General features: G+C 47.4%; 1 protein-coding gene across 2 annotated transcripts in view; it reads right to left on the bottom strand.

The window, feature by feature from the left end:
* Positions 1-2,553: 2,553 nt before the first annotated feature.
* large1 (LARGE xylosyl- and glucuronyltransferase 1) overlaps positions 2,554-21,972 on the bottom strand; it is a 149,040-nt gene continuing 129,621 nt past the window's right edge. The window contains exons 11-14 of one of the 2 annotated variants that reach the window (XM_045217624.1): positions 7,249-7,527; positions 6,339-6,485; positions 5,201-5,396; positions 2,554-3,295 (exon numbers count right to left, since the gene is read on the bottom strand). In XM_045217624.1, the coding sequence (XP_045073559.1) occupies positions 3,098-3,295; positions 5,201-5,396; positions 6,339-6,485; positions 7,249-7,527 (820 nt within the window). In that variant the 3' untranslated portion in view covers positions 2,554-3,097. Of the gene's footprint in view, positions 3,296-5,200; positions 5,397-6,338; positions 6,486-6,509; positions 6,619-7,248; positions 7,528-21,972 lie in introns of those variants that run through there. The other variant, XM_045217625.1, reaches the window with a different exon arrangement.

Raw genomic sequence — 21,972 nt, 5'->3', positions numbered from 1 at the left:
GAGATCGAACACCTTCTGGATGAATTGGAACACCGACTGCGAGCCAGGCCTAATCGCCCAGCATCAGTGCCCGGCCTCACTAATGCTCTTGTGGCTGAATGGAAGCAAGTCCCTGCAGCAATGTTCCAACATCTAGTGGAAAGCCTTCCCAGAAGAGTGGAGGCTGTTATAGCAGCAAAGGGGGGAACCAACTCCATAGTAATGACCATGATTTTAGAAATGAGATGTTGGACCAGCAGGTGTCCGCATACTTTTGGGCATGTGGTGTATTTCTAGACCAGTTATGCGAAACTTTGACGGGATGTGGGGCCACAAAAAAATCTGAACGGCCGCAGTTGCACCCACGTTGTGAAAGACAGAAGAAACAACACTGATCCTCCTCCTCCATCTCACTCAGTAGTTTTTTATTTATTCAGGAAGAAGCGTCACGTCTGTCTGGCAGTCTATCTGGCAGTCTATCTGGCAGTCTGTCTGGCAGTCTATCTGACAGCTCTGACCTAGTTACACATCTCTAGTTCTGCTCCCCGAGGGGATGGAGTGCCGTCTGCCAAGCCACACACACACACACACACACACACACACACACACACACACACACACACACACACACACACACACCTCCTAAACACACAGTCACACCTCATACACACCTCAGCTGCTTCAAACAACTTCACACACAGTCACAAATGATACATGGCTTCCAACAAACAGCCACAGAACACCCACTGCTCCTGTTTCACACACACTGGTGAGCCCTTGTCAGCGAAGTGGGGGGGGCCATCAAGGTTGTGGTTGGCACTAGTTACCACAGCCACAACGTCTAAATTGTAACAGAAATTTGCATTTTGGTCTTAATTTAAGGTTAGGCATAAGGTCAGAAGTGTGGTTAAGGTTAGGATTAGGTTTAAATTAGATTTTAAGATTGTATTATATATATATATATATATTTTTTTAAATAGGCAGAGTTTAGCCATAATGACTTTGTGGCTGTGGTAACTAGTGACGACCATCCAGGCTTTTAGCCTGACTTCCTGGACGGTCTGAGTGATGTCATCACTACCACCTCCCTTCTGTTCATCTCTTATCATCACTACTAGTGGTTGTTTTACCACTAGAAATGCTGTCCTGGAGTCTGAATCCTCCATTTTGAGTGTCCATCCATCCTCCCCCAGTTCTCTCTTAAACAGGGCATAGTGCCGTCTCAGTTCCACTTGTTCTTGTTTCACACCTTGTGACTGTAAACACACACTCACTGATACGTAACAATGGAATACTGACAACAGAAAAGGTCAACCCTTGAGCTGATTGGTTTATGCTCCACTTCCTGCTTGGTGAGAGGGGTGGAGTCAGAATCAAAGATACTAACAGAGTGGTATCATGAAGACAAGATGTTTGGAGTGGGTGTTAGGTGTGTGTGTGTGTGTTTATAACCAAGTATATCCAAGCACATTCAACCAACTGCCACGCAGATTGTCCAGTCGTAGTGAGTAAAACAGGCTTTCTGAATCCATCAGAAACACGCTTCCTTGTTGTATAGCAGATGTGTAGATATATCCTGAATACAGATGGGCTGGATGACCTCCATCAGTCCTTGTACTGTTCCTGTACTGTCATATGATCCGGGAGATTCCTTTTGATCAATATCAGACGTGAACTAAATGTAGCACCAGTAGAAGACGCACACGGAATATCTCACTATGTGTGTCGCAAATGGCACCCTATTTCCATATAGTGCACTACCTTTGACCATAGGGCTCTGGTCTAAAGTAGTGCACTATATAGGGAATAGGGTGCCATTCTCTGGTCTAAAGTAGTGCACTATATAGGGAATAGGGTGCCATTCTCTGGTCTAAAGTAGTGCACTATATAGGGAATAGGGTGCCATTCTCTGGTCTAAAGTAGTGCACTATATAGGGAATAGGGTGCCATTTGGGATGCAGCCCATGTGTCAGATTTCCAGACTGTTCTCCAACATTTCTGATGTGGCTCTGATGTTTTGTCACTTATCGCTGAGCAACATAATTTGCATTTTATGAGAGTGAAACTGGATGTGCTGTTTGTCAGTTAAATCATTGCTTTTTTTTATTTTTACGGCACATTGATAATAATTGTTTTCTGATTTGCAGTGTACGGACATAATGTAAGCACACAATGCGTCAAAGCTTTCTCTCCTTCTCCTCAGCTCTCCTCAGCATTTGACCTGGAGGCAGGCACAACCCACATTACATTACCCTGGGAATGAGCTGCTGGTCTTCCAGATATGGCACAGAGAAAGAACTAATGTCTATCTGCTTTCCATGTCCAAGGCTATAGTCAGTCAGTCTCTCTCTCTCCCTCTCTCCCTCCCTCCCTCCCTCCCTCCCTCCCACTCTCCCTCCCTCCCTCCCTCCCACTCTCCCTCCCTCCCACTCTCCCTTCCTCCCTCCCTCCCACTCTCCCTCTCTCCTCCCATCTCCCACCTCCCTCTCTCTCCCTCCCTCCCTCCCTCCCTCCCACTCTCCCTCCCTCTCTCCCTCCCACTCTCCCTCCCTCTCTCCCTCTCTCCCTCCCTCCCACCCACAGTGATGTCCAGTTCTGTTGTTCGAGAAGAGCAGGGAGCTGTAGAAAGCCAAACCAGCCTGTACTGATGCAGCCTTCACAGAAACAGCTTCCTCACCCAGCCGGAAACCAGGCAGCAACTCCTGGACAGGCTGCTCCATCCATCCTCAGAGGGTTAAACAATGTTTGGGACACAACGACCTTACGGTTACCCTTCAGTTGGTTAACACTGGTTTGGTCAAAGGTCATAAGCCCAAACTAAAGGTGAGAGTTCACAAGAATCAGACCACACATTTAAACCCCATGATTGGTTGGCACAAAGGTCAGAGTTCGTGGTAGAGTCTTTAGTAACTCCATTCTGTCTCCGAACTGACAGTATCTGTCCACTCCTGACTCCCTATATCAACTGTCCTTTAGAATCCATCGCCCTTTCCCCCCTCCTCTGCCCAGCCCAGAGGGGTCCTGGGTAGTAGTGTAGTCCTAGACAGCCTTAGAGGAGGGGGGGGTTATGGGTAGTGTAGTCAATAACGGGTCAGAGTGTCTGGCTCATCAGCGTTGGCTAGCTGTTGTTCTCTGCAGTCATGTATTTGAGGGCAGCGAAGCCATATCGTCGAGACATGTTCTGCTGAAACTCCTCCTTCAGGGTCTTCAAACAGACCCGGTACTGCTTGTTGGAGCGGAACTTGGTGATGTCGAAGCTGGGGGCGTGAGGCATGTGGATCATGAAGGCGTTGGGCAGAACCACAAACTCATACTCCTGGAACAGAGGAGACAGGCCAGAGTCAGAAACAGTTAGTTATTGATTATCTACAACATCAAATGAAATGTTATTTGATCGCTTGACACGTATAGATCATCCCTACGGAGATACCTGGAGTCAGGGGAAGTCAAGTTGAAATAATGATGGAGAGATAGAGAGAGATTGCAAGAGAGGGGGAGAGTGGGTGAATAAATGGAGAGAGTGGAGCTGGAGAGAGAGTGGAGGTGGAGAGAAAAATTGATGGATGGAGAGAGTGTGGAGGTGGAGGTGTGGACAGAAGGGCAGAGGGTGGAGGTGTGGACAGAAGGACAGAGGGTGGAGGTGTGGACAGAAGGACAGAGGGTGGAGGTGTGGACAGAAGGACAGGGTGGAGGTGTGGACAGAAGGACAGAGGGTGGAGGTGTGGACAGAAGGACAGAGGGTGGAGGTGTGGACAGAAGGACAGGGTGGAGGTGTGGACAGAAGGACAGAGGGTGGAGGTGTGGACAGAAGGACAGGGTGGAGGTGTGGACAGAAGGACATGGTGGAGGTGTGGACAGAAGGACAGAGGGTGGAGGTGTGGACAGAAGGACAGAGGGTGGAGGTGTGGACAGAAGGACAGGGTGGAGGTGTGGACAGAAGGACAGAGGGTGGAGGTGTGGACAGAAGGACAGAGGGTGGAGGTGTGGACAGAAGGACAGGGTGGAGGTATGGACAGAAGGACAGGGTGGAGGTGTGGACAGAAGGACAGAGGGTGGAGGTGTGGACAGAAGGACAGAGGGTGGAGGTATGGACAGAAGGACAGGGTGGAGGTGTGGACAGAAGGACAGAGGGTGGAGGTGTGGACAGAAGGACAGAGGGTGGAGGTGTGGACAGAAGGATAGAGGGTGGAGGTGTGGACAGAAGGACAGAGGGTGGAGGTGTGGACAGAAGGACAGAGGGTGGAGCTATGTACAGATAGAGAGTGACAGGGTGGAGCTATGTACAGAGGGTGGACGGTAGAACTATGGACAGATGAAAAGTGTGGGTAGAATGTCAGTAGAGAGTGACTGGTGTAGACTTGTGACAGATAGAGAGAATGACTGGGTGAATAGGTGTAGTGATGGAGTGACTGGGTAGAACTATGTACAGATAGAGAGAGTGACTGGGTAGAACTATGTACAGATAGAGAGAGTGACTGGGTAGAACTATGTACAGATAGAGAGTGACTGGGTAGAACTATGTACAGATAGAGAGTGACTGGGTAGAACTATGTACAGATAGAGAGGTGACTGGGTAGAACTATGTACAGATAGAGAGAGTGACTGGGTAGAACTATGTACAGATAGAGAGAGTGACTGGGTAGAACTATGTACAGATAGATCTGTGTGGGTGGAGGTGTATACAGATGGGGTAAAGTGATGATGGGGTAAAGGTGTGTTCAGATTGAGAGTGATGGGGTAAAGGTGTGTTCAGATTGAGAGTGATGGGGTAAATGTGTGTTCAGATTGAGAGTGATGGGGTAAAGGTGTGTTCAGATTGAGAGTGATGGGGTAAAGGTGTGTTCAGATTGAGAGTGATGGGGTAAAGGTGTGTTCAGATTGAGAGTGATGGGGTAAAGGTGTGTTCAGATTGAGAGTGATGGGGTAAAGGTGTGTTCAGATTGAGAGTGATGGGGTAAAGGTGTGTTCAGATTGAGAGTGATGGGGTAAAGGTGTGTTCAGATTGAGAGTGATGGGGTAAAGGTGTGTTCAGATTGAGAGTGATTGGGTAAAGGTGTGTTCAGATTGAGAGTGATTGGGTAAAGGTGTGTTCAGATTGAGAGTGATGGGGTAAAGGTGTGTTCAGATTGAGAGTGATTGGGTAAAGGTGTGTTCAGATTGAGAGTGATTGGGTAAAGGTGTGTTCAGATTGAGAGTGATGGGGTAAAGGTGTGTTCAGTACCTGGGCGTCCAGTTCCATAACATGAGACACTTTATTCCACCCAAAGCCAACGAAGCGTCTGTCGTACTCTGGACTGTCCCTTCTCACCATCACATAGGGTTCAAAGTCTGCTTCCCACTGGACCCTGTAGGGCGTGGTGGCAGTCCTCCACTTAGCAAAGTTAGTGGGAGCATGACCCTTCGTCCAGACATGGTATCTAGCAGGAGTACAGATAGTAGGATTCAACATTCAACATTCAATACTTTATTGCCAATGGCATACAAACCTACATGGAGATAGTGTGACACCTTTTGATTAGAGGATTAGAGTCCTTCTAGTTGAGGAGTGATTGAACCAAACTGTCTGGGAGTCCTTCTAGCTGAGGAGTGATTGAACCAAACTGTCTGGGAGTCCTTCTAGCTGAGGAGTGATTGAACCAAACTGTCTGGGAGTCCTTCTAGCTGAGGAGTGATTGAACCAAACTGTCTGGGAGTCCTTCTAGCTGAGGAGTGATTGAACCAAACTGTCTGGGAGTCCTTCTAGCTGAGGAGTGATTGAACCAAACTATCTGGGAGTCCTTCTAGCTGAGGAGTGATTGAACCAAACTGTCTGGGAGTCCTTCTAGTTGAGGAGTGATTGAACCAAACTGTCTGGGAGTCCTTCTAGCTGAGGAGTGATTGAACCAAACTGTCTGGGAGTCCTTCTAGCTGAGGAGTGATTGAACCAAACTGTCTGGGCTCTGTGGCTCAATCTGTCATGTTAATGATGAAAAACGATCTCTGTGTTGAAAGACAAACAAACATCTAATCTGCTTGGATTGAAACACCAGGAGGTCGGCTTTATCCCTTAGAGCCAGGGTAACAGTGATGTTTTACCTTAAATGATCATATTTCAGTTGTTGGCAGGCAAATGGCAAAGTAACATCTGTGCTGCTGCTTACTAATGAGAATGTGTCCAAGCCCTTCAAGTGCTTTGTTTTAGAGAACACGTTTAGGTATTCCTTCACTTTATTTAAACAGCGCAGAAAGGAATGATTGGGTACAGGTGAAGGGGAACAGAAGTTCAGAACCTGTCTCAGTGGGGATTCCAACCCCCATGCAGCGTGAGGGACGTACATGTGTGTACTGTAACGAAGCTGCGGCGGCTGCATGGGTTCTACCTGAAGGTGAACAGAGTCCCCATGTCCAGTTGTGTCAGCAGCTCAGCCTTGGACTTGGGGTAAGCCAGGCGGTAACGGAGCGTCTCGAAGGCCGGCACCACCAGAGCTTTCTTATTGTTAGCCATGTCCAGCTGCACCACAGACTTCCTACAGGGCACAGAGACGTTTCAGAGACGTTACAGAGACGTTACAGAGACCTTACAGAGACGTTACAGAGATGTTATTAGAACGTTCCAGAGCTTTCTTATTGTTAGCCATGTCCAGCTGCACCACAGACTTCCTACAGGGCACAGAGACGTTACAGAGACGTTACAGAGACGTTACAGAGATGTTATTATAACGTTCCAGAAACGTTATTTTAAAGGTTTCAGAGACGTTATTATAACGTTACAGAGATGTTATTATAACGTTTCAGAGATGTTGCAGAGACGTTACAGAGACGTTCCAGAGACGTTTCAGAGATGTTATTTAGAACGTTCCAGTAACGTTATTAGAACGTTCCAGAGGTTTCTTATTGTTAGCCATGTCCAGCTGAACTACAGACTTCTTACAGGGGACAGAGATGGAGTCTGATGTCACTACAACATTACGGGGACTTAACGATCCTGACGTCATTACAGTATAACGTGACAGACAGACAGACAGACAGACAGACAGACAGACAGACAGACAGACAAAGACAATACTGTAGCTCTGGAAAGAAAAAGGGAAAGTAAATAACTTTCATCACAACAAACCCCTCTGCTTCATCAAACAGCCAAACAGTCCCAAAGGTTAGAGAGCCACTCTCTCCACACATCCCCCCCTCCCCCCTCTGTGATCTAGAAGTTTCCCCCAGCAATGTGACCCCAGAATTAGAAGAGAATATAAAAAATGACAGTATCTCTGTGGCGGTCTCCCCCCCCCTCACCTGAGGTAATCGTATAGCCCGTACATGGGCAGGAAGTCGACGTCTGACAGGAACATGTAGGGCGTGTTGACCTGTCGCGCGGCTACGTTCCTGAGCAGGTTGACCGGGTAGAACTGACCCTCCTTGTACACGATGTGGTAGCCCACGTTCCCCCTCGACATCAGCACCTCTGACCCCTGGGTGTAGCGCAGGAACTGCTGAGCCTCAGCGTCGGAGAGATACAGGGCCAGACTGATGGGGCCTTCCCAGTGTTTACAGATAGCCTCCAACATCTGGAGTCTGTAGAGGAGAGAGAGAGAGACAGAGAGAGAGCGAGATGGAGAGAGAGAGAGAGAGAGAGACAGAGAGAGAGAGAGATGGAGAGAGAGAGAGAGACAGAGAGAGAGAGAGATGGAGAGAGAGAGAGAGAGACAGAGAGAGAGAGAGAGAGAGAGGAGAGAGAGAGAGACAGAGAGAGAGAGAGAGAGACAGACAGAGAGAGAGGATAGAGAGAGAGAGATAATGAGAGAGAGAGAGACAGATAGAGAGAGAGAGAGAGACAGAGAGAGAGAGAGAGAGAGACAGAGACAGAGACAGAGACAGAGAGAGAGAGATAATGAGCGAGAGAGAGAGAGAGAGAGAGAGACAGAGAGATAATGAGAGAGAGAGATAATGAGAGAGACAGAGAGAGAGACAGAGAGAGAGAGAGAGAGAGACAGAGAGAGAGAGAGATAATGAGAGAGAGAGATAATGAGAGAGAGAGAGAGAGAGAGAGACAGAGAGAGAGAGAGATAATGAGAGAGAGAGATAATGAGAGAGAGAGAGAGAGAGAGAGAGAGAGATAATGAGAGAGAGAGAGAGACAGAGGGAGAGAGAGAGAGAGAGAGACAGAGAGAGAGAGAGAGGGAGAGAGAGAGAGATAATGAGAGAGAGAGAGAGAGAGACAGAGAGAGAGAGAGAGATAATGAGAGAGAGATAATGAGAGAGAGAGAGAGAGAGACAGACAGAGGGAGAGAGAGAGAGAGACAGAGGAGAGAGAGACCACAGTTAGGAGGAGGAGGAGGAGATGGAGAGAGGTAAAGAAAGGAGACAGAGGGAGAGGTTTCTATCAATGTATATAGACCAGCAGGCCTGTAGTATTGAATAATTCAGTACAAAGCCATTTAATGTCAGGTATTCAACATATTAGATTAGGATTTGGATTCATCTTGATCTCTGTCGCTGTAATCTCAATCTGTGTTCATCCAACCGATTGTCCAATCCTCCAATCCCCTCTGCTGTGGTTTCCACCTACCCACTGACATTACAGGAACACTGAACGCTTCACTACTCATTAGAATGTGAAGAGAAGTGTTTCTCAAAGGTCTATAGAGGCTATAAGAGACGACTATATTCACCAATGTGTGTGTGTGTGTGTGTGCATGTGCTTGTGTGTGTATGTCCTGTGTGTGTGTGTGTGTGTGTGTGTGTGTGTTGTGTGCTGTTATTGGCTATGTTTTCCAGATGAAACGAGGTGCCAGTAGGTAGAGTTGAAGCTGACATTTACAATGTTTAAATCAATGAAGCCTCTGCTGTGGTTTCTACCTAACCGCTGACATTACAGGAACACTGAACGCTTCACTACTCATTAGAATGTGAAGAGGTGTTTCTCAAAGGTCTATAGAGGCTATAAGAGACGACTGTATTTACCAATGTGTGTGTGTGTGTGCATGTGTTCATGCTTGTGTGTGTATGTCCTGTGGGTTGTGTGTGTGTGTATGTGTGTGTATGTCCTGTGGGGTGTGTGTGTGTGTGAGCGTGTTGTGTGTTAATGATGCCAGTGGCCTTTACCTAACCCTCTCTCCTGTGCTTCCCTGGGACTGGGCTGTGGAACACAGGCGCATGCAGAGGATCTAGAATGGCTCCATATGGGCCTCGGTGTTCCCTGTGTTCTAGAATGGGTCCATATGGGCCTCGGTGTTCCCTGTGTTCTAGAATGGGTCCATATGGGCCTCGGTGTTCCCTGTGTTCTAGAATGGGTCCATATGGGCCTCAGTCTTCCCTGTGTTCTAGAATGGGTCCATATGGGCCTCGGTGTTCCCTGTGTTCTAGAATGGGTCCATATGGGCCTCGGTGTTCCCTGTGTTCTAGAATGGGTCCATATGGGCCTCAGTGTTCCCTGTGTTCTAGAATGGGTCCATATGAGCCTCAGTGTTCCCTGTGTTTTAGAATGGGTCCATATGGGCCTCGGTGTTCCCTGTGTTCTAGAATGGGTCCATATGGGCCTCGGTGTTCCCTGTGTTCTAGAATGGGTCCATATGGGCCTCGGTGTTCCCTGTGTTCTAGAATGGGTCCATATGGGCCTCAGTGTTCCCTGTGTTCTAGAATGGGTCCATATGAGCCTCAGTGTTCCCTGTGTTTTAGAATGGGTCCATATGGGCCTCGGTGTTCCCTGTGTTCTAGGATGGGTCCCTACAGGCCTCAGTGTTCCCTGTGTTCTAGAATGGGTCCATATGGGCCTCAGTGTTCCCGCTGTTTTAGAATGGGTCCATATGGGCCTCAGTGTTCCCTGTGTTCTAGAATGAGTCCATATGGGCCTCAGTTTTCCCTGTGTTCTATAATGGGTCCATATGGACCTCAGTGTTCCCTGTGTTCTAGAATGGGTCCATATGGGCCTCAGTTTTCCCTGTGTTCTAGAATGGGTCCCTACAGGCCTCAGTGTTCCCTGTGTTCTAGAATGGGTCCATATGGGCCTCAGTGTTCCCGCTGTTCTAGAATGGGTCCATATGGGCCTCAGTGTTCCCTGTGTTCTAGAATGGGTCCCTACAGGCCTCAGTGTTCCCTGTGTTCTAGAATGGGTCCCTACAGGCCTCAGTGTTCCCTGTGTTCTAGAATGGGTCCATATGGGCTTCAGTGTTCCCGCTGTTCTAGAATGGGTCCATATGGGCCTCAGTGTTCCCGCTGTTCTAGAATGGGTCCATATGGGCCTCAGTGTTCCCTGTGTTCTAGAATGGGTCCATATGGGCCTCAGTTTTCCCTGTGTTCTATAATGGGTCCATATGGGCCTCAGTGTTCCCTGTGTTCTATAATGGGTCCATATGGGCCTCAGTGTTCCCTGTGTTCTATAATGGGTCCATATGGACCTCAGTTTTCCCTGTGTTCTATAATGGGTCCATATGGGCCTCAGTGTTCCCTGTGTTCTAGAATGGGTCCATATGGGCCTCAGTGTTCCCTGTGTTCTAGAATGGGTCCATATGGGCCTCAGTGTTCCCTGTGTTCTAGAATGGGTCCATATGGGCCTCAGTGTTCCCTGTGTTCTAGAATGGGTCCATATGGGCCTCAGTGTTCCCTGTGTTCTAGAATGGGTCCATATGGGCCTCAGTGTTCCCGCTGTTCTAGAATGGGTCCATATGGGCCTCAGTGTTCCCTGTGTTCTAGAATGGGTCCATATGGGCCTCAGTGTTCCCTGTGTTCTAGAATGGGTCCATATGGGCCTCAGTGTTCCCTGTGATCTAGAATGAGTCCATATGGGCCTCAGTGTTCCCTCTGTTCTAGAATGGGTCCATATGAGCCTCAGTGTTCCCTGTGTTCTAGAATGGATCCCTACTGGCCTCAGTGTTCCCTGTGTTCTAGAATGGGTCCATATGGGCCTCAGTGTTCCCGCTGTTCTAGAATGGGTCCATATGGGCCTCAGTGTTCCCTGTGTTCTAGAATGAGTCCATATGGGCCTCAGTGTTCCCTGTGTTCTAGAATGGGTCCATATGGGCCTCAGTGTTCCCTGTGTTCTAGAATGGGTCCATATGGGCCTCAGTGTTCCCTGTGTTCTAGAATGGGTCCATATGGGCCTCAGTGTTCCCTGTGATCTAGAATGAGTCCATATGGGCCTCAGTGTTCCCTGTGTTCTAGAATGGGTCCATATGAGCCTCAGTGTTCCCTGTGTTCTAGAATGGATCCCTACAGGCCTCAGTGTTCCCTGTGTTCTAGAATGGGTCCATATGGGCCTCAGTGTTCCCGCTGTTCTAGAATGGGTCCATATGGGCCTCAGTGTTCCCTGTGTTCTAGAATGAGTCCATATGGGCCTCAGTGTTCCCTGTGTTCTAGAATGGGTCCATATGGGCCTCAGTGTTCCCTGTGTTCTAGAATGGGTCCATATGGGCCTTAGTGTTCCCTGTGTTCTAGAATGGGTCCATATGGGCCTCAGTTTTCCCTGTGTTCTAGAATGGGTCCCTACAGGCCTCAGTGTTCCCTGTGTTCTAGAATGGGTCCCTACAGGCCTCAGTGTTCCCTGTGTTCTAGAATGGGTCCATATGGGCCTCAGTGTTCCCGCTGTTCTAGAATGGGTCCATATGGGCCTCAGTGTTCCCTGTGTTCTAGAATGGGTCCATATGGGCCTCAGTGTTCCCTGTGTTCTAGAATGGGTCCATATGGGCCTCAGTTTTCCCTGTGTTCTATAATGGGTCCATATGGGCCTCAGTGTTCCCTGTGTTCTAGAATGGGTCCATATGGGCCTCAGTGTTCCCTGTGTTCTAGAATGGGTCCATATGGGCCTCAGTGTTCCCTGTGTTCTATAATGGGTCCATATGGGCCTCAGTGTTCCCTGTGTTCTAGAATGGGTCCATATGGGCCTCAGTTTTCCCTGTGTTCTAGAATGGGTCCCTACAGGCCTCAGTGTTCCCTGTGTTCTAGAATGGGTCCCTACAGGCCTCAGTGTTCCCTGTGTTCTAGAATGGGCCCATATGGGCCTCAGTGTTCCCTGTGTTCTAGAATGGGTCCATATGGGCCTCAGTGTTCCCGCTGTTCTAGAATGGGTCCATATGGGCCTCAGTGTTCCCTGTGTTCTAGAATGGGTCCATATGGGCCTCAGTGTTCCCTGTGTTCTAGAATGGGTCCATATGGGCCTCAGTGTTCCCTGTGATCTAGAATGAGTCCATATGGGCCTCAGTGTTCCCTGTGTTCTAGAATGGGTCCATATGAGCCTCAGTGTTCCCTGTGTTCTAGAATGGATCCCTACTGGCCTCAGTGTTCCCTGTGTTCTAGAATGGGTCCATATGGGCCTCAGTGTTCCCGCTGTTCTAGAATGGGTCCATATGGGCCTCAGTGTTCCCTGTGTTCTAGAATGAGTCCATATGGGCCTCAGTGTTCCCTGTGTTCTAGAATGGGTCCATATGGGCCTCAGTGTTCCCTGTGTTCTAGAATGGGTCCATATGGGCCTCAGTGTTCCCTGTGTTCTAGAATGGGTCCATATGGGCCTCAGTGTTCCCTGTGATCTAGAATGAGTCCATATGGGCCTCAGTGTTCCCTGTGTTCTAGAATGGGTCCATATGAGCCTCAGTGTTCCCTGTGTTCTAGAATGGATCCCTACAGGCCTCAGTGTTCCCTGTGTTCTAGAATGGGTCCATATGGGCCTCAGTGTTCCCGCTGTTCTAGAATGGGTCCATATGGGCCTCAGTGTTCCCTGTGTTCTAGAATGAGTCCATATGGGCCTCAGTGTTCCCTGTGTTCTAGAATGGGTCCATATGAGCCTCAGTGTTCCCTGTGTTCTAGAATGGGTCCATATGGGCCTTAGTGTTCCCTGTGTTCTAGAATGGGTCCATATGGGCCTCAGTTTTCCCTGTGTTCTAGAATGGGTCCCTACAGGCCTCAGTGTTCCCTGTGTTCTAGAATGGGTCCCTACAGGCCTCAGTGTTCCCTGTGTTCTAGAATGGGTCCATATGGGCCTCAGTGTTCCCGCTGTTCTAGAATGGGTCCATATGGGCCTCAGTGTTCCCTGTGTTCTAGAATGGGTCCATATGGGCCTCAGTCTTCCCTGTGTTCTAGAATGGGTCCCTACAGGCCTCATTGTTCCCTGTGTTCTAGAATGGGTCCATATGGGCCTCAGTGTTCCCTGTGTTCTAGAATGGGTCCATATGAGCCTCAGTGTTCCCTGTGTTTTAGAATGGGTCCATATGGGCCTCGGTGTTCCCTGTGTTCTAGAATGGGTCCATATGGGCCTCAGTGTTCCCTGTGTTCTAGAATGGGTCCATATGAGCCTCAGTGTTCCCTGTGTTTTAGAATGGGTCCATATGGGCCTCGGTGTTCCCTGTGTTCTAGAATGGGTCCATATGGGCCTCAGTGTTCCCTGTGTTCTAGAATGGGTCCATATGGGCCTCAGTGTTCACTGTGTTCTAGAATGGGTCCATATGGGCCTCAGTGTTCCCTGTGTTCTAGAATGGGTCCATATGAGCCTCGGTGTTCCCTGTGTTCTAGAATGGGTCTATATGAGCCTCAGTGTTCCCTGTGTTCTAGAATGGCTCCATGTGGGCCTCAGTGTTCCCTGTGTTCTAGAATGGGTCCATATGAGCCTCAGTGTTCCGTGTGTTCTAGAATGGGTCCATATGGGCCTCAGTGTTCCAAGTGTTCAGAGTCAATAGGATGGATGACTGGAGGCTAATATGAATATCTTTCCTTATCTTTCCCTATGTGGCCTTCTGCTAACGGAGCTAACTGATAGCGCTGCCGGGTAAAGACCACGCCTCCTGTGAGTTCTAAAGGCCCAGACACACAGACAAAACAGAACAACACAGTCAACGTTCTTTTAACGTGATCTTAAACATTTTCCAACGTTTTCTCAGTTTGGGTATAAGTCCCGATCCCCTTGTTTGACTTAATGAAATGTATTCTGCGATGTGGTCCAACTCAAACATACTGCTGTAATAACCTTCAGTCAGAGAGGGGAGAGAAAGAGGATCTGCACATCATTACAACACTGGATATAGACATAATGACATCTGACATAATGACATCTGACATAATGACATAATGACATCTGACATAATGACATCAGACATAATGACATCTGACATAATGACATCTGACATAATGACATCTGACATAATGACATAATGACATCTGACATAATGACATCAGACATAATGACATCTGACATAATGACATCTGACATAATGACATCTGACATAATGACATCTGACATAATGACATCTGACATAATGACATCTGACATGTCTTTATTCTTTTCTGAGTGGAATGTTTACTGTTCATGTTGTATTGAGAGAGAGAGAGAGACCAGGCCTGCTTAGAACAGCTGACAACACTAAACCAAACAACCTTGGTGCCGTCGGTTCCTTCAATTCTCCCCAAATTGGACATTCACACACTCTGTCCTCATTTCATTGTAAACTCAGGATGTGTCCCAAATGGCACTATATTCCCTATATACTGTAGTGCACTACTTTTGACCAGGGCCCAGAGGAATAGATTGCCATTTGGCACGCATTTTACAAATCTGTTTACAATTACTGCACTCAGTGCTCAGTGCTGAGAGGGCTGCAGAGGGCTGAGAGTGCTGAGAGGGCTGCAGAGGGCTGCAGAGGAAAACCAAACAGAGAAATGGGCGCGTGAAGGGTTCTGTGGTAAACTCTGGGTTTCTGCTTCTGTTGCTGGCTGAGAGAACTGTAATTATCTTTATTATATCTAACTAGGTAGCTCAGCTGGTAGAGCACGGCGCTTGTAACGCCAAGGTAGTGGGTTCGATCCCCGGGACAACCCATACACAAAAAATTTATGCACGCATGACTGTAAGTCGCTTTGGATAAAAGCGTCTGCTAAATGGCATATTATTATTATTAACTAAATCTGCCTGACAACAGTAGGGGGGGTAACATCCTCTATTATGTAATGATCTTTATTAGATCTAACTAAATCTGCCCCGCACCAGTTGGGGGTTAAATTCCCCGAAGAAGCTTGGTTTCATCTGGATATTCTGATAGGTATCTCTGCATGTTTCTCTGCAGGCGCCAATGTCTCACAGGTCATGTCCCAAATGGTACCCTATTCCCTATATAGTGCACTACTTTAGACCAGAGAATGGCACCCTATTCCCTATATAGTGCACTACTTTAGACCAGAGAATGGCACCCTATTCCCTATATAGTCCACTACTTTAGACCAGAGAATGGCACCCTATTCCCTATATAGTGCACTACTTTAGACCAGAGAATGGCACCCTATTCCCTATATAGTGCACTACTTTAGACCAGAGAATGGCACCCTATTCCCTATATAGTGCACTACTTTAGACCAGAGAATGGCACCCTATTCCCTATATAGAGCACTACTTTAGACCAGAGAATGGCACCCTATTCCCTATATAGTGCACTACTTTAGACCAGAGAATGGCACCCTATTCCCTATATAGTGCACTACTTTAGACCAGAGAATGGCACCCTATTCCCTATATAGTGCACTACTTTAGACCAGAGAATGGCACCCTATTCCCTATATAGTGCACTACTTTAGACCAGAGAATGGCACCCTATTCCCTATATAATGCACTACTTTAGACCAGAGAATGGCATCCTATTCCCTATATAGTGCACTACTTTAGACCAGAGAATGGCACCCTATTCCCTATATAGTGCACTACTTTAGACCAGAGAATGGCACCCTATTCCCTATATAGTGCACTACTTTAGACCAGAGAATGGCACCCTATTCCCTATATAGTGCACTACTTTAGACCAGAGAATGGCACCCTATTCCCTATATAGTGCATTACTTTAGACCAGAGAATGGCACCCTATTCCCTATATAGTGCACTACTTTAGACCAGAGAATGGCACCCTATTCCCTATATATAGTGCACTACTTTAGACCAGGGACCCTATGGCTGTTTAGAGATTAGGGTGTGATTTTGAGATGCGTTTGGAAAGGAAACTAAGCTACCTGAAATGTACCATCATATTTCCTATAAAACCCAGAAGATTATACAGCTGACCTTTTTTTGACACTAGCTGTGTTTTTAAAGGAGCCTGAAGTATACAATCATCTTTCCTAATAAAATCCCCAGATTCATAGCAAACCACTTTAGCACATGCTGTTTCATAGTTCATTCAACAACCCATGGAGTTTATAATGCAGTGATAAGCCCTATTCACACGGGGACTAGTATTACTAGAGAACGCTGGTTATGTAATTATTACCCCAGAATGTCCGTTATTCCAGTGGACGATTTGGGCGGTATTAGTTTTACCAAACTGCCCCTGTAATATTTTTTTTTTCTCCCTCATTCAAAATGGACCGTTATGACGGAAGCCCGGAGTCTCTTCTAGATGTGAAGATATTTCAAATGTCTAGGGATAGCTGAATATTGGTCTAACGGTTTTCAGTTCTGAGGAAGTCAAAAATAATGATGCATGTCAATAAGAACCATGAACTGGAACCTGCAGACATTTAAATACCTGACGGATTTGGCAAGTTATCAATTCATTGGGCACAATATCGTCCACTTCATCTTTTAAAAGAGAAGTACGACTCTTGGAAAGATATGTGACAAAACAGTTCATTCATCTGTAGGCTACGTGCATAGCACTTTGTTTTAAGCATCAATTTGTTCACGTTCTTACCCAAACAGGGTGCAGCACCTGTTAAACTCTGTAATATCCTTCAAAACACAGGGACAACGATTCGCAACGGGATAAATATTATCAGAGGACCTTGGAGTTTGCTGAAAAACAGTAGGTTTTTGGGGCTGCGATAATAACCTCCCTGCCAAGTAAAAAATGACTGACATGGCAGATTTCGGACGGGACAAACATTTTGGATGTGGTGATTTGTGCTGGTGCACATTAATAACATTACGTTTTACTGCGGGAGCTCAGGTATCAGGTCTTAATAGGACCATAATCCACTAGTATGTTTAGCAACGTGAAATACAATTAGACCAAATTATAAAATGGAAACGAATGTGATTTTGGGAGAGAGTTTGAGCTACACGTTATGGCTGCGTCCCAAATGGCACCCTATTCCCTATGGGCGCCCTGGTCAAAGGTAGTGCACTACATAGAGAATAGGGTGCCATTCTCTGGTCAAAGGTAGTGCACTATAAAGGGAATAGGGTGCCATTTTGGGACGCAGACTATGTGTCGCCTGTAGCGAGCCGCAGAAGTACACTACTCCGACATCAGCAGGCAGCAATATATAATGTTTGTAATTGGTGATGAGTAGGTTGGCTCTGTTTTTAAATGAGTTTTCACCCCAGAGCTTGAATATCATTGCATCTGATTAAAGAGCAGAAACTCCTTCAAACTGAGAGAGTCTGTCTGGCTGATTCAATGGAACATTTACTCTGTGTCCCAAACAATGACTTATATCTATATATATATATATACACACACTAGATGACTGGTAGGGGGTGCTGGGTTGAAGCCGTGCCGCCATCTTGGCTCTCCCCCACCATTGTGCCTCCATCTTGGCTCTCCCCCACCATTGTGCCTCCATCTTGGCTCTCCCCCACCATTGTGCCTCCATCTTGGCTCTCCCCCACCATTGTGCCTCCATCTTGGCTCTCCCCCACCATTGTGCCTCCATCTTGGCTCTCCCCCACCATTGTGCCTCCATCTTGGCTCTCCCCCACCATTGTGCCTCCATCTTGGCTCTCCCCCACCATTGTAATGTCTGCATTTGTTTTTGCAACGTTTACTCTATTACTGACATCTTAATGCACACTTTTAAATTATATTATGTGAACCTAAAAATGTGTAAAAACATTTTCCTTAAAAGTATACTTTTTTTTGAAAATACTAATGTTACTGTCCCCCAACTACAACAACAAAAATACTTAAACCACATGTCATTTCCTTGGAACATTTACTTTAAATACTGTAGAATTCCATTAATTCCTTCTGAGGAGTTCCAATATGGCCGACCGGTGGCTTCAAAGCCTCTCATTGGCCAAATATATAGCATCAGCAATCCAGGGTTTATATACAGTGCTTTCGGGAAAGTATTCAGACCCCTTGACTTCTTCCACATTTTGTTACGTTACACCCTTATTCTAAAATGGATTTAAATATTTTTATAATCCTCAGCAATCTGCACACAATACCCCATTATGAGAACGCGAAAACAGGTTTTTAGAAATGTTTTGCAAATATATTACAAATTTAAAACCAGAAATACCTTATTTACATAAGTTTTCAGACCCTTTGCTATGAGACACAAAATTGAGCTCAGGTGTATCCTGTTTCCATTGATCATCCTTGAGATGTTTCTACAACTTGATTGGAGTCCCCCTGTGGTAAATTAAATTAATTGGACATGATTTGGAAAGGCACCCACCTGTCTATATAAGGTCCCACAGTAGACAGTGCATGTCAGAGCAAAAACCAAGACTTGAGGTCGAAGGAATTGTCCGTAGAGCTCCGAGACAGGATTGTGTCGAGGCACAGATCTGGGGAAGGGTACCAAAAAATATCTGCAGCATTGAAGGTCCCCAAGAACACAGTGGCCTCCATCATTCTTAAATGGAAGAAGTTTGGAACCACCAAGACTCTTCCTAGAGCTGGCCGCCCGGCCAAACTGAGCAATCGGGGGAGAAGAGCCTTGGTCAGGGAGGTGACCAAGAACCCGATGGCCACTCGGACAGAGCTCCAGAGTTCCTCTTTGGAGATGGGAGAACCTTCCAGAAGGACAACCATCTCTGCAGCACTCCACCAATCTGGCCTTTATGGTAGAGTGGCCAGACAGAAGCCACTCCTCAGTAAAAGGCACATGACAGCCCGCTTGGAGTTTGCCAAATGGCACGTAAAGGACTCTCAGACCAAGAGAAACAAGATTCTCTGGTCTGATGAAACCAGGATTGAACTCTTTGGCCTGAATGCCAACCGTCACGTCTGGAGGAAACCTGGCACCATCCCTACGGTGAAGCATGGTGGTGGCAGCATCATGCTGTGGGGATATTTTTCAGCAGCAGGGACTGGGAGACTAGTCAGGATCGAGGCAAAGAGGAACGGAGCAACGTACAGAGAGATTCTTAATAAAAACCTGCTCCAGAGCGCTCAGGACCTCAGACTGGGGCGAAGTTTCACCTTCCAACAGGACAACGACCCTAAGCACACACCCAAGACAATGCAGGAGTGGCTTCGGGACAAGTCTCTGAATGTCCTTGAGTGGCCCAGCCAGAGCCCGGACTTGAACCCGATTGAACATCTCTGGAGAGACCTGAAAATAGCTGTGCAGCGACGCTCCCAATACACCCTGACAGAGCTTGAGAGGATCTGCAGAGAAGAATGTGAGAAACTCCCCAAATACAGGTGGGCCAAGTTTGTAGCGTCATACCCAAGAAGACTCGAGGCTGTAATCGCTGCCAAAGGTGCTTCAACAAAGTACTGAGTAAAGGGTCTTTATTTTTTATAAATTAGCAAAAACATATTTTTAAAAAACAGTTTTTGCTTTGTCATTATGGGGTATTGTGTGTAGATTGATGAGGGAAAAAAAACAATTTAATTAATTTTAGAATAAGGCTGTAACCTAACAAAATTTGGAAAAAGTAAAGGGCTCTGAATACGTTCCGAAGGCACTGTAGTACATCACTGGTCCCAAATGGTACCCTATTCCCTACATAGTGCACTACTTTCGACAAGGCGCCATAGAGCTCTGGTCATAAGTAGTGCACCATGTTGCGAATAGGGCGCCATTCGGGATGCCCCCTTACTGCTTACCAGGCTAATTAACTGACACAATGCAAGTGATTTCACATGGTTCAGGAAAATGAATCAGTCACTATCAGAGTATGATATTACTGCTGCTGTTGTTGTTGTTGTAAACATCAGGAATGATGAAGTATCCTCATAACGACGTTCATAACTTCTCCAGACAACTGGGACCTCCAGCTCCTCTCACAACTGGGTCACACTCACGCACACACACACAGACACACACAGAGAGACAGAGACACACACAGAGAGACAGAGAGACACACACACACACAGAGAGACAGAGACACACACAGAGACACACAGAGACACACACACACATACAGAGACACACAGAGACAAACACACACACAGAGACACACAGAGACACACACACACACAGACACAGAGACACACAGAGACACACACACAGAGAGACACACACACACAGAGAGAGAGACGCACACACACACAGAGAGACACAGAGACACACACACACAGACACACAGAGACACACACACACACATACACACAGACACACACACACACAGAGACACACAGAGACACACACACACAGAGAGAGACACGCACACACACACAGAGAGACACAGAGACACACAGAGACACACACACACACAGACACAGAGACACACACACACACACAGAGACACACAGAGAGACACACAGAGACACAGACACAGACACAGAGACAGACACAGACACAGAGACAGAGACACACACACACACACACACAGAGACACACAGAGACAGACACACAGAGACCCACACACACAGACACAGACACACAGACAGACACACAGAGACCCACACAGACAGACACACAGAGACTCAGCTACATATTGAGATGCTTGGATGCAGCTGCTACAGACCCTCTCTGGCCTGATTAGTCAGATTAGTTTGTTTCCTGTGGTCTCGTCCTCCACTGAGGGTCAGAGGTTACAGCAGTAGCCTAGTATCTGATTATGTTTTAGAAGATCACTCAGGAATAACTATGTTTGTTTACAGCAATACTGCCTGAACAAACATGTCTCTCTCTCTTAAAACTAGCTGTGGACTGTCCCTTGTCCTGAGGGTCCGGAGGCATGTTTTATAAAGAACAACACATAGTAGCCTTGTCCTACTCTTGTCTTCTGTCCCCTACTGTACCCAGAGCTATAGACATATGACTGACTGGACCTGTCCATGGAGAGCTGTGTGAGGTCTGTCTTCCTACCTGTCCATGGAGAGCTGTGTGAGGTCTGTCTTCCTACCTGTCCATGGAGAGCTGTGTGAGGTCTGTCTTCCTACCTGTCCATGGAGAGCTGTGTGAGGTCTGTCTTCCTACCTGTCCATGGAGAGCTGTGTGAGGTCTGTCTTCCTACCTGTCCATGGAGAGCTGTGTGAGGTCTGTCTTCCTACCTGTCCATGGAGAGCTGTGTGAGGTCTGTCTTCCTACCTGTCCATGGAGAGCTGTGTAAGGTCTGTCTTCCTACCTGTCCATGGAGAGCTGTGTGAGGTCTGTCTTCCTACCTGTCCATGGAGAGCTGTGTAAGGTCTGTCTTCCTACCTGTCCATGGAGAGCTGTGTGAGGTCTGTCTTCCTACCTGTCCATGGAGAGCTGTGTGAGGTCTGTCTTCCTACCTGTCCATGGAGAGCTGTGTGAGGTCTGTCTTCCTACCTGTCCATGGAGAGCTGTGTGAGGTCTGTCTTCCTACCTGTCCATGGAGAGCTGTGTGAGGTCTGTCTTCCTACCTGTCCATGGAGAGCTGTGTGAGGTCTGTCTTCCTACCTGTCCATGGAGAGCTGTGTAAGGTCTGTCTTCCTACCTGTCCATGGAGAGCTGTGTGAGGTCTGTCTTCCTACCTGTCCATGGAGAGCTGTGTAAGGTCTGTCTTCCTACCTGTCCATGGAGAGCTGTGTGAGGTCTGTCTTCCTACCTGTCCATGGAGAGCTGTGTGAGGTCTGTCTTCCTACCTGTCCATGGAGAGCTGTGTGAGGTCTGTCTTCCTACCTGTCCATGGAGAGCTGTGTGAGGTCTGTCTTCCTACCTGTCCATGGAGAGCTGTGTGAGGTCTGTCTTCCTACCTGTCCATGGAGAGCTGTGTAAGGTCTGTCTTCCTACCTGTCCATGGAGAGCTGTGTGAGGTCTGTCTTCCTACCTGTCCATGGAGAGCTGTGTGAGGTCTGTCTTCCTACCTGTCCATGGAGAGCTGTGTAAGGTCTGTCTTCCTACCTGTCCATGGAGAGCTGTGTGAGGTCTGTCTTCCTACCTGTCCATGGAGAGCTGTGTGAGGTC

This window comes from Coregonus clupeaformis, unplaced genomic scaffold (genome assembly GCF_020615455.1).
Source record: "Coregonus clupeaformis isolate EN_2021a unplaced genomic scaffold, ASM2061545v1 scaf1153, whole genome shotgun sequence".
Lineage (NCBI taxonomy): Eukaryota > Metazoa > Chordata > Actinopteri > Salmoniformes > Salmonidae > Coregonus > Coregonus clupeaformis.
This window is presented reverse-complemented; position numbering and strand designations above follow the sequence as displayed.